Source organism: Lynx rufus, unplaced genomic scaffold (genome assembly GCF_022079265.1).
Source record: "Lynx rufus isolate CCGP_SWC_20201006 ecotype Redwood Valley unplaced genomic scaffold, mLynRuf1.p SCAF_9, whole genome shotgun sequence".
In the NCBI taxonomy this organism is placed as follows: domain Eukaryota; kingdom Metazoa; phylum Chordata; class Mammalia; order Carnivora; family Felidae; genus Lynx; species Lynx rufus.
The window spans coordinates 58688080-58700822 of NW_025814897.1; the positions used below are offsets into that span (position 1 = coordinate 58688080).

General features: G+C 56.3%; 1 protein-coding gene across 1 annotated transcript in view; it reads right to left on the bottom strand.

Moving 5' to 3' along the window:
- Positions 1–353: 353 nt before the first annotated feature.
- ARHGEF17 (Rho guanine nucleotide exchange factor 17) overlaps positions 354–12743 on the bottom strand; it is a 58183-nt gene continuing 45793 nt past the window's right edge. Inside the window, exons 4-21 of the mRNA XM_047071489.1 lie at positions 11748–11864; positions 11429–11521; positions 11030–11206; positions 10649–10699; positions 10288–10397; positions 10096–10181; positions 8179–8297; positions 7577–7790; positions 6977–7050; positions 6187–6386; positions 5728–6026; positions 4952–5201; positions 4592–4678; positions 4208–4275; positions 3781–3929; positions 3157–3331; positions 2773–3042; positions 354–1871 (exon numbers count right to left, since the gene is read on the bottom strand). Coding sequence (XP_046927445.1) covers positions 1675–1871; positions 2773–3042; positions 3157–3331; positions 3781–3929; positions 4208–4275; positions 4592–4678; positions 4952–5201; positions 5728–6026; positions 6187–6386; positions 6977–7050; positions 7577–7790; positions 8179–8297; positions 10096–10181; positions 10288–10397; positions 10649–10699; positions 11030–11206; positions 11429–11521; positions 11748–11864 — 2736 coding nt within the window. The 3' untranslated portion in view covers positions 354–1674. The remainder of the gene's footprint in view (positions 1872–2772; positions 3043–3156; positions 3332–3780; positions 3930–4207; positions 4276–4591; positions 4679–4951; positions 5202–5727; positions 6027–6186; positions 6387–6976; positions 7051–7576; positions 7791–8178; positions 8298–10095; positions 10182–10287; positions 10398–10648; positions 10700–11029; positions 11207–11428; positions 11522–11747; positions 11865–12743) is intronic.

Here is a 12743-nt window from a genome sequence, read left to right on the forward strand (position 1 = left end):
AGAAGCTGTAGGGAGCCTGGGAATGTATACTTACATGGACAATTATGTATCACGCTTCCTGTTTACACATGTGGCCTGTAAGGGATTCTGACACGTAGCCCTGGTTACAGAGCAGCGAACTGGCATAAGCCCTTGTTTTCCTGATGAAAGAACTATAGCCCCCACAGGGGCAGTGACTTGCCTAGGATAACACAGCAAGTGGCAGCCTTTGCATCCCAGCACCCTTCTGGGTCTCCAAGCCCTCCCTTCTGCTCAAGTGAGCAGGTGTTGGGAGGCCCATCAGATGGGGAGCCCCGAGGTTGCTGGCTGGAGGCCACTATGCCACTGATGGGGAGCAATCATTTGGTGTTTCTATTTATTGACTCTTTAAAATTCATCATCCAAGGAAAGTTAATACATGACTGTTTGGTAGCAAGAGAAACATAATCTAAGACCGCAATGACCCACGCACCCCAAACAAAAACAGAACCAAACAAACCCCATCTGAAACCAGACCTTTGGAGCTGTAGCTGAAGAAGCAAGGGGGCTGGGGGTCAGACTGGCTCCTGCAGTCCAGGGGGCAGAGAAGAGGCTGTCCTCAAGTGGTTCCCAGTTGAAGAGGCCATGTCCAGCCCCTCAGCTCTGGGCATTCTTCCTGGAGGGGCTGCCCTGACAGGAAGGGTGTGAAGAGAGGGACTCAGTGGTCAGAGTGATGGGGCTCTTAGGCCCACACTCCTAAGGTGACCATACGTGCCAGTGCATGAGACACAGGGGCTGGGGAGGCAACTTTATGGAGAGCAGGGGCCCTTTCCTCTTCCCTGCTCAGGCCAGGAGAGAGCCTTGCCCACGTCCCCATCAGTGTTACCAAATTTGGAAATGACTAAAGGCACTGCCAAGAAGTTAGGAAATACCAAGGCCTGGGGAGGCCCCCAGATGGGAGTCACTGCCCCCAGCAGTCATCATCTTGTTCTGGATGACTGAGGGTACTTGGTCCTTGGCTCTGGATACCGGAGGGCAGCCCAATCAGGACAAGGCCGTGGAAAGTATATGTGAAGAGGCAATGTTTTAGTGCCCTGAACATGCAGTGTGTGTGTGTGTCTGTCTGTGTGTGCACACATGCGTGCAAGTATGTAATGGCGGGGGGATTGGTCCTTCCAGGAAGGCTTGCTTAGGGTCCTAGGTGGCCCCCAGAGCAGATATAGGGTTTTTTCCCTTGTTATTTCTTCAAATCACCCCCTGCCCAGGTCATTGCATAAATAAGTGCTTGGGAAGGTACACATCTAAAAAGGAACATAAATACTGTACATGGGAAAGGATTCTGCCCCAGCCCTCCCACTGTCCCCAGAAAACCCTCCAAATATTGCACATGGCCCTCCCTAGCCCCATGGGGTCCAGGCCCGGCTGTGTCTTTGGTAGAAGCTCCAGGGACAGAGGTCCTGGGCAGCCCACGTGTCCCCTACCCCACCCCAATCATGACTGGGAACACCGCAGCAGCCAGAGGGTTGGGAAAGGCCTTGGCCCACTGGCCAGCAGGTGTTCCATCAGTAATACTTCCTCAGGGATAGGAGGGAGCCCACACAGTCACAGGTGAGCCCCTGGTGGGACACTCCCAGTCAGAGTCTGCACGTGGGCTAGGAAGAGGCAAGCAGGTTGAGGGCAAGTGGGTGGGCAAGTCCTGGGCCACAGTGGACAGGGTCACACCCTCCATAGGAGGAGGTGGTTTGTGCTATCATCTCGGCCCACAGTCTCGCTGCTGCCACCACCCCCACTGCTGAGTCGGAAGTCCTCATAGCCGTCACCTCCACTGATAACCAGCATTTTAGGCCTGGCTGAGGCAGGTCCTCGGTGCCGAGGGGAGTCCCGGTGCTCCAGGGATGGAAGCTTCTCAGGGCCTTGGGAGTGGAGGGAGAGGATCCGTTAGCCTGGGGGCAACTGGTGGCTGTATTGTCCCCTAAAGGCCTGCACCCCAGAAGACAAGGAACAGAGACAGGTACACTTCCTGAGGGGATCCTACTTCCTGTTAGCCAAGAACTCCTTGCTTGAAAAGAAATGCCCACTTCTTGGCAGTCACACAACTTACCTCTATCTGTACTTTCTAGTCAAGAGCGGCATAGGTTCCCAGGGCCACACCACTTTCTCTGTTACTGCACATGCACTGTCCTCCTCATACCACTTCCTGCTTCCAACAGCCCTTTCTCGGCTAGGGAGCTTAGGTCTTCTCTGGACACAGACCACTCCTGCCCGAGGCTTCCCTGCTTCCCGATTCCCACTGCCACTTCCTCTTGGGAATATGGTTTCCTGCCCGGTCAAAGCAAGACTTGGCTAATTGTAGCCTCCTTGATGTACATCATTTCCTAATACATTTCACTTTCTAATTCTCATAGGCCACTTCTGTCTTATCTACCATTTGTGTTCTACTTACTGGTGCCATTTCTATTTCCTGCTCTGCACATCACTTCCTGACTCCACTTTCTGCCCCAGACATCATCTCTAGTCCTCTTTCATCTCCTGCCATATACATCCCTTGCGGTGCCATAGTCTAATTCTTGGGTTATAGTTCTTACGGTTCACACCCTGTCTACCGTGACACTTCTAGATAGAGTTTTACACACACCCCCTATCCTAGGAGGTTTTATTTTGGGGTTTCTAGAGCCTATTTCCCGTCATATATGCCATTTCCAGCTCTGTATTACACTCTTCTTCCCTCTTAAACCTCTTCTGGCAGGACGGGGGAGTCTTAAGAGACTGAAGAGGATCCCAGGATCCCTGGATTGGTAGGATGCACAAACCTACCCGTGTCTGGGGGAGGTGGTGGGGTTGAGCAGAGCAGGTTGAAGCCGTCTGGCAGCTGGACTGCAGCCAAGAAGCGGACGTGGCCGGTGTGTCCCTGGCCTAGGCCAGCGGGGCTAAGGGGCGCTCGCGGGCAGCTGACGGTACTGGGCGAGGTGGGCATGGTGAGCACGACGCCGGCACTGGTGCCCACCCACAGCAGCTCTTCACACACCAACAACGCTGTGATCCTCAGGCAGGCAGCCTTGTGCTGCCGGATGATGGCGTCCGAGCCTAGGGTGCAAGAGAGACCAGAGCTGAGGCCGAATTCTCGCCCTGGCTCAGCTTCCTCAATGATGGGGCAGAAAGGCTCCAAGGGAAGGGGTAGTGGTGGACTGAGGTCAGTACCTGCCAGCATCCTGTGCACGGGAGGTGTGACGTCTACCTCTGCCAGCTGCTCAAAGGTGTCTGGATGGTAGAGACACACGTGGGCACTACCCTTCAATGTCACCCACACACCCAGGCTGGAGTCCACCATGCAAGCCACGCTGCGGCTGGAATCCTGCCCCACATAGAATGTGTGCTGGTTGGGGAGACAAGTAGAGCGCAGGTGGGTGACCGGCAGGCTTGCCTTCTCTGCCCCTTCCTGCCTTGTGCTTCACCAGTGCCCCCCTCACCCCTTACAGCTGCCACTAAACCTCTCCAGAAAGCCACCTGGACTGACAGCAAAGGCAGCCTTCCTCCTTGGTCTAGATGACCAACCTATCAAAGCTTGGCTTCACTGAAGCCCCGACTCAATCCTCAGAAATTCAAATGGAGCTGCCTTTCCCCATGAAACTCCATGACTCCATGATCAGAGAATTTTAGAGCTTGAAAGGTTTTCAGATCAATCATTGGGCTCTCCCTGGACAGATGGAGGCTTTCTTATTGCCCCTATGGTCTCATCTCTCACTTTCATGAGTCAGGCTCACCTCAAATCACCAATCGTGTCCCCACTCCCCACCCCCCCCCCGCCCCACTCCCCACTGCTACCTCCAGCTGCAGTGTGTCAGGGCTCAGGACAAGGATTCGGTTCTGGCAGCCACACCACAGACGCCCACCCACAGACACCATCTTGGTGATGGGGCTCCCCTGAGAACCCAGGGTCACTGACTTGAAGTTCTGGGGGTCCCAGAAATGGCCTGGAGTGGGAGTGGGATAAAGAAGACAGAGTAAATTCAGTCCACTATTGCATTACCCCCACACCCTGAAATGAAATGAAATGAAATGAAATGAAATGAAATGAAATGAAATGAAATGGTGCCCTCATTTATACACAAGGACACCAAGGCCGAGAGGGCCTGAGAGTTCCCCAAAGCCACATTTCAGACTCATGGCCCCAAGGCCCCACCTGTGCTCAGAAGACAGTGCCAACACCAGCAAGGGGCTCGTGGGGGGTGGGGGAGGGGTGGGTTCCCACCTGCTTCTCTTTGGTAGACCACAAGTTCTCCATTGGCCAGAGACACAAACACCTGGTTATTCAGATACCTAGGCAGGGAAAAGAAGGAGGAGTCAGGGGTTTCAGGAGGCCAGAGGAGGTTACCTTGGGCCAAAGCATCGTAGACAGAATGGCTATGGTTCCCGAGAGACCACCCCTCCAGGCAGGGAAGCCTGAGGCTAGGAAGGGGTAGGATTGGCTCATAGTCAAAGAGTATGTGAAAGGCACAGCTAGCCTAGGGCCAAGCCCCTGGCGTCCAGCCTCCACAGAAAGGAGGGGCCAGTCGAGCAGGGAGACCTGGGTGAACAGCAGGAAACCTGCATGTGTAGAAGGGTCTGGACTAGGAGGACTACCCAAGGGCCTTACAGGATGCAGGTCACAGAGGCCGCATGCTGAAGCTTCATGCTGTTCCTGCGATCACGGATGCTGTCGGAGGACTGGTACACGTGGACACTGTGGATCAGGGGTGTGCACCTGTGACAAATGCTTGCACACACCAGCCCCTGAAGTATCCCTCCACCTCTGTCTCCCCCCCCATCTCCTTCCTGCCGGGTGCCTGCCCAAAGCACTGAGATCCAAGAGCCGCCCTATGGATCTCAGACTCACTGGCAGCCCTGGCTGCCAGTACTCCTGAGGTCTGACCCAAAGCCCTCCTGCTTCCGCTTCAGGATACCACATGATTTCCAAAGCAGAGCTCAGTGTCCCCAGCCCCTCTCCTGACCTTACCAGCCATCCTCAGTGCCCAGCCACACAGAGCTCTGGTAGGCCTCAGGGTCAACGCTCAGCAGGTCCTCAAGGCTGCCCCGGGTAAAGGAGCCACGGCTGGAGCGGCGAAGGGCTCTCCCATCCATTGGGCTGGTACTGCAGGGACCGCCAGGTCCAAAGGAGCCAGACAGTGGCAGGAAGCCAGGCTCCTGCTCTTCCTCTGAACTGGTTGTCTCTGCCGTGGCCTCCTTGGAGCTTGGGGTCTCCTCATCTGAGGGAGACAAAGGTCTCTGCCTCCATTCCACCTCTGCCAGGCCCAAACCTGGTATCTTTCTAGATCTCCATCTCTCCTCAGTGCATCCCTTCTGGCCATGTCCCTCTTGAGGGCCTTCCATAGCTGTTCTCCTGTCCCGGCAGCCTCTGCATAGCTCAGGCCTTGTCATTCTGCTCACTGACAGTCTAGTGCTACAGGCTGCTAGCCCTAAGCTGTCCCACTCCAATCCACCAGCACATGGTGGACAGGGGGATCGGCCATTCTACCCCCTACTCCATCTTCCCTACTTGACCGAGCATTTCATGATGTGTAGGATCTGGCCTGACTGTCCTACTGCCCTTGGGTCTTTGGTGTCACAGCCCCCGCCCACCTCGCTGGCTCCCACTGCTCTGCATGCTGACCTCCTGAGACTTGAATCCACGCCTTTGCCTATGCTGGTCCCTCCTCACCCATCAGTACCTGCTGTGCTGCCCCCTCCTCTGCGCAGTCCACCCTGCCTGACAGCCCCAAACTGGGCACTCACTGCCAAAGCTAGAGGAGATAGTGGACCGGCTGGCTTGGCTCTGCAGGGTTCCCGAGGGGCTGGGCGAAGACTCATCATCAGAGTCGCTGTCAAAGGGCACCAATTCTGGGCGAGTGTCCCCTTCGGCGGGGCCTGGTGCCATCTCCAGCCCCGAACCTGCAATGGAGATGTGCAGGCAGGGCTGGGGCCCTGGCTCTGCCAGCGTCGCTGCTTCTTCGTCCGCAGCCTCAACGTCCAGTTCTGGACCGGGGGTCTCCAGTGCCGTCTCTGGGGGACTCCTCAGTGAGGCAGGCTGGTCCCTGTGAGATGTAGGAGCAGGGATGAGAACCTCCAGGAGCCAAGGCCCTGCCCCACTGGTCCACAAGCCCACTAGGCCCAACCCCATCCACACCTGCAGCCACATAGGGGTAAAGGACAGGGACTCTGGCCTGCTGGCCCACGCACAGCCCCAGGCCTCACCTGTGGCTGCGGCGCTGCAGGCCGGGCACCGCCCCAATGCAGAGGATGCGGGCGGAGCAGACGGCGATGCAAGCCTCCACGTCGGGCTCAGCACGCAGGCTCAGCAGGCATACCTGGCCCACGTAGCCATCGCTGTTGCACACCCACACTTCGGGCATGGGCTCGGGACAGCTGCTCAGGGTCGGAGCTGCACACGAGAACTGCAGAAGACACCAATGGACAGGGTGAATGAAGGAATTATTGCCAACTTTCCAGGCTGACCAGCAGAATGGAGGGAGGTGGCCCTGCGTGGGTGTGCGTGAATTCCCAGTACACCCCTCTGAGTACACGTGCGTGCACACACACACACACACACACACACACACGTGATATTCTACACATCAAATGCACGTATGCCTGTGTGATAGAAGTATCATCCATTCATGTACACATACATCCATGCACATATAAACCCCAAATATGCTCACATATCTATGTGGGTAACAAATGTGAAAAATAGTAACCTCTGTCCATAGGTAGGCAAACTCATACAAGCACATAAATTAGACAGCTTCATGCTAATCACATAGCCTTTGTCCCCATGCACACATATAGACATGCATGGCCATACCTATATGCGTGTGACACATATACAGTATTCACATGCATGTGCAGAATTGTAGGCTCCAAGACACAGAGGGCAACCACAATGTTCAAGGCATGTACATAATGTTGTACACAAAACAAAAACACATGAACATGTGCTGGCTTTGAATACGTGCATCCACGTGACCCAGGCACATACACGTACCTGCATGCCACTGCGGGTTTTCATGATGGGGATGGCCTTCAGGAACTCAGGGTCTAGACAGCTTTTGCTGGATGCTGTAGGGAGATGGACAAAAAGACACTGCTTAGCATCCACCTCACTTTTGCTCATTTCCCTTCCTCCCCTGCTCCTCGGGGTCTCTCAAGGGAGAATGAGGGGGCTGTAGGATATGTCCTGCTTGTCCCTGGCCTCAATTTTCCCATCTGTACAATGTGGGAGGTAGACCTAGAGGTCCCTAAGGATCTTCTAAGCCATGGACCCTGATGAATAGCTTTCCCTGATCTAGGCCTGCTCAGAGTGTATGTATGTAGGGCACAGGAAGAGGGGTCCTGGCATCCACTCCCACAGTAGCGCCCCACCCTAAGCTCACCCTATCCATGGAATTCCCTCCCTGCCGGGGAGGCCCTGGAAAAGTCCCACATTTCTCTGTAGGAGTCTCAGTCCACCCTCCCACCAGCAGGCACTGAAGCACAGAACACAGCAGTCTTGGGACTTCTGGCTCCTGATCTCACAGACTGCTGCAAGGTACTGCCCACTGCCTGGGGGTGCTGGGAGGAGGACGCCAGCATGGGCCTGGCTTACCCAGCTTCCTCTTGGCTTCATCAAACGCCTGCTCAAAGCCGAGGCGGGCGTCAGGGTGGGGGAACTCAAAGATGAAGGAGTCAGTGCCCTCAGGCCTCGTGGTACACAGCTCCAGCTTGGTAGGGGGGAAGGAAAGCGCGTAGCACAGCGCCTGCTTCTCTGACAGGTCCCGGTGCATGGCAGCTGAAAGGTCCCGCAGCGCTTCATCCAGGCTCTGCCGGGAGGGGACCCAGGCCTCAGGCCCTGACATCTCCCCACAGCCTACTTCTGCCCTGGGAATGCCAGTGGGGACCTGCCTCTCCCCTCAGACAGAAAATGGGACTCTGTCTCCCCCCCCTGGAGGAGGTAGCCTGGATTCTCCCCCAACAGACATGATGGGTCCTCTCTCCTCCCTCAGCTAGGGACGGAGGTGTATCTCCACCCTCAGGCCTAGAACACATCACTTCCCTCAGCTGGGGTGAGGCTGTATTTCCCCCTTCCAATAAGTGACAAAGATGACTGACCTCTTCCTCAGGCAAATGAAAAGGCTGCTCTCTCTCCCTCAGTAGGGTCTGGGAACCCCCGCTGCCCCATTCCCCCAGCCTCAGACAGAGGGCACAGACCTGGTGGGGGAAACCAAGGTTCTCAGAAAGCTTGCTCATCTGGCCCAGAGTGGTCAGGTCCTCGTCTAGGCGGCTGATAGCCTTCTGGATGTTCTCCCGATTGGTGGCTTGGGATGCCCCTGGTGGGAATAGAGGAGGGCCATGGGCAGATACAGAGGCAGACAAGGTCAGGCGTGGACAGACACTCTTCTCCTCCCTCACAGTCTGCAGTTCAGCATGGGGAGTGGCCTGCCAAGCTGAGCGCTTGTAAGCCCCAAGACCCCAGGAACAAAGGCAGCTCTCAGGGAAACCGCAGGCCTAGGAACAGGGAAGTGGGCCTGATTCAGAGCCACTTGGCCCAGGGTGCTGGTCCCTTGGAGAACTCCCTGGAAGAGCACAAAGAATAAACAGCAGGCGGCTCTGCAGCTTATGCAGGCTCCTGCTGACACGGGAAGCCACGGTGGTGTGGTGTAGCCTCCACAGGGGAGTCAGCCGGGCAGCCAGAGCCTCAGGCGCTCAAATCTGCTGACCAAGGGACTCAATTCCCCCACAAAGAAGGGAAAATGAGCTGATGCCCTGGATTTCTCTAGTCCTATCCCATACCTGACCAGGGCCAAGTAGCAGGCCCCACAGGCCAACTCAGCATCCCCACACCCTGCACTGCCTGGCTGGGGGTGTATACCCTGGACCAGTAACCCACAAATAGGCAGAGTAGACAGCAGTGCAGTGTTTTAGAAAAGCTGAGGCTTGGGTTTTCTCCTTCTTCTTCTTTTTTTTTTTAAGTTTGTTTATTTGCGGGGGGTGGGGGGGGACAAGGAGCAGAGAGACAGAGGGAAAGAGAATCCCAACAGGCTCCACAACGGCAGCACAGAGCCTGACACGGGGCTGTCTCACAAACCACGAGATCATGAAGTGAGCCGAAACTAAGGGTCGAATACTTAACCAACTGAGCAGCCCGGGCACACCTCTCCTACTCCTTCTGAAGGAAACTGTCTCCCCATAACCCTCATTGCCAGGATAGCTGTGTTTTCTTCCATATGACCCTGCCCCTCTCTAGCCATACTTGACTGAATCAGAAGTAGACACCTAACCTAGTCATTTTATCAACTGGCCTGTGTTCCAGTGAGAAGAGACAAACGGGACCGATAATCGGCTTGTATCCCTACACAGGAGCCCACATGAGGCAGGCCTGGGTTCACCCCGGGGGCCACCTCGGGTGAGCCTAGGGGCAGAGCCTGGACCTGAACTGACTGCCAGCCCAGAGGTGCCCACGCCACCATCCCAGACCAACCATCCCCCTCAAGGGGACTTGCGGATCCTGGAGCAGCTAGGGAGAAAGGCCATGATGCAGAACAGGCCATGAAGGAACACAGGAGTTAGAAGGAAGGAGGAAGCAGAGAAAGCTGAGAGCAGTGAGAACAGGAAGAACCACAGAGAGACAGACAGATGGAGACACAGACACACATGTACACACAGCAGGAGGAGCAGCTCTTTGAAACCACCTCAGCTCCTGACAGCCTCTGCCCCAAACAACACAGATCTTTCCAACCAGCCTTGTGCTTGGACTGACTTGAGTGAGGCCCTGCTCCCTGGGAGTGAAACTGCTGGACCAGAACAGTATGTCATCACCTAAGGGGATGCTCGTGCGGTGGTCAGTGGCTGGTGGAGGGCACGTCTGTGGCCTCTGCACTGCTCCAGCCTAGGTTAGGTCCCTGCCCAGTCAAAGGTGATCTGCACGGATGGGTCTGGTGTGGTTCTGTGGGGGACAAACCCATCCTACATGCAACCCGCCTTCTACTGGATGGGAAAGTGAGGCCCCAAAGCAGAAAAGCAGATGGATAGGCAGCCAGCCTGGCCACGGCTCAAACCCTCCAGGAGGGCTTCTTAGAGGAGGACCCCAACACCCAGAAGCCCTGGGCAGGCCTGGGCCAGCCCCACCTTTGATTATGTCCGCATCTTCCAGTGGCAGCTTCCACAGCAGCTTGTACTTGCTGGCCGTGTCAATGACGCTGGCTGCCGTGTACCTGTGGGGAGCCAATGGGGTGCTCTGGCCTGGGCAGCGGAGTGGGGCCCAGGGAGGGACAACTGCTCCCCCCCATGCCAGAGCCCAGCCCCACCCCAGCCACTCACAGGCTCATGGAGCTACGCCGCAGGGAGCCTGACTTCCGCTTTAAGGTGGTGCAGACAATGAGGTCCGTGAACAGGAAGAGGGACCGGTCCTTCTTGCCACCAACTGCCTTCTGTGGGGCCCGAGGCAGGACTCAGGCCCAGAGGCCCACCCTCCTGCCCACAGTGCCCAAGGGGACAGCCAGGCCCACAGAGGGGTGAGGGCTCTGCCCCTGATTCCCAGAGGCAGAGGCAGAGTTGGGACTCGACCCGGGACTCCTGTTGTGGGGAAGAGCAGGCAGGCCCATGGGCGGCAGGTATGAGCAGGAGTACGAACAAAGTGGGGAGATGGGAACAGGTGGGTAGACAACGGGCCACTTCTTACCACTTCAATGACCATCTCCTGCCTTAGGAACCGCCGCAGAGGGGCTTGGAGCTGTGGGGCAGGAGAGACAACGCATCTTGATGGCCAATTCTTAATTCCATCTCCTTCCTAGACCCTGGCGACCCCTTGGTCCCACTCCATGTGCCAGGCCATAGAAGCACATCCCATCCCTCCTCCTGATGCTGTGCTGTCAGGCCACAGGACATGTGGCCAGAGACCGGCATGGAAGAGGACATGGACTTGGACAAAGATGTGTGGGGACGCTGGTAGACAGGGACGCAAACACACTGCAGACACTGCTGTGGATGTGGACGTGACCATGATGACCTCAGGTGACCACAGACGGGAACAAAGGCATGGGTGGAGTGGGATGGCACTCACATCCTCCATGCCCTCGATGTGAGCCTCAATCTCCTGCAGCACACGGGCATGACGCTCTGCCTCCTCGGCACTCCGCACACCCTTGTTGATGCGTTCAGCCACCTGTTTGATGTTCCGCTGAGCATCCAGCAGGAGCGGGTGGTCTGGGTGGTCCTCAGGTGTGTGCTTCAGGAGGTCCTGGGGTAGGAATGAGGACCAGACCCCTGCTTAGCTGCCCCTGTCAGGCCCTGGGGCCCACACCGACTGCTGGACTCGGAGGGACTATAGGTGGATTCCAGAGAGGACTTATTTTCCTACCCAACCCCTGGGGACTCTGATGCCAGGCTCGACCAAGTGGGGGCCTCAGAGCCCCCTGCATCCTCCAGGCCTTGCCTCCCTGCCCACAGACCCCATGCCCACCTTCACCAGAAGCTCATAGCGTGGGATCCGCTGTACAGGCTTGATCATGAGGTCAGATAATGCCTGCTTCTCCTTGTTCTCACGCATGCTTTGCTGAAACCAGAAACAAGGTGGATGGGTACCCAGGTGAGGAATGTCATGCAAACAAGGGAATGTCCAGGGATGGGTCCCCAGCCAGCCCCTCCAGGCCAGCCCAAGAGCAAAGGCTGACCCACATACTAAGGCTGTGGTGCCCAGGCTGGGAGCTCTTGGGCAATCCCCCACCAAAGCTAGTCCACGAGGAGGGTCATGTCCATCCCCCTGAGCTAGCCCACAGTACCTCCAAGAACTTGAGAAAGGCAGGCCTCGCTTCCTTGGCCACACGCACGGCATCCTTTGCATTGAGAAAGTTATCAATGTAGGCAGAATATATGTTGACCAGGACGTCTTTGGAGAACTGTGGGTGAAGAGGCAGGTTGTGGACCTTCAAGGTATCTCTTATTCCACCTCACCCTGTCCTGGTTTCCAATGATTCACAAGCCAACATCCTTTCCCTCCAACTGGACATAATATGGTCTCTAAGGGCTTGGACATTTGCTCCTACGTCGTGTGAACATGTTGTAGGTGCGACTGGTCAGGTGTGTGCATATACCTGCACACACATGTGTGCATTACCTATGGTTTGCGTGTCATGGATGTACATATGCCTAGATGTGTCCTGCCAGGACACCACACCAGGTTCTCCCATTTCCAACTGGGCATTTCCATCCTGGGTCTCCAACCCCGCCAAGTCCAGCCAGGCAGGTCTCCTTCCTCACTGTCCTCTGAGTGACACAGACTCATTCCACCTGCCTGGCCTTTGCTCATGTAATTCCCTTCACCAGAATGCCCTTCCTGCACCCAAATCTCACCCACCCTCAGCGTTAAGCTCCAACTGTGCCTCCTCCAGGAAGCACTCCCTGCCCTGACTAGGGCTCTTCCTGGAACTATACCTGGCCTCTGGCCTCCCTTGCTCTCCCAGGACAAGTCTCCTCTCTGCAAAGAGATAGGTACACCCATTCCATCCAGTAAAGCCCTGCTCAGGGCAGGCACACAGCTGGTGGCTAATACCCACTGGCCAGATGACAGCTGGGCTAAATGTGAAAGTTCTTGGTCAGAAGCCCTGGCTAGGAGTTGGGACATCCCAGTTCCTGTCTCAGCTGCACCATGGATGGACTAGGTGACCTGTGGTGGTATTTGTTTCTGGCCCCTCTGGGCCTACAAATCCCTGTGTCTCTGAGGTGCTGACTGTCCTCCTCCCCAACCCCGGGTGTACTACAGGGCACAGGCTGAAGCA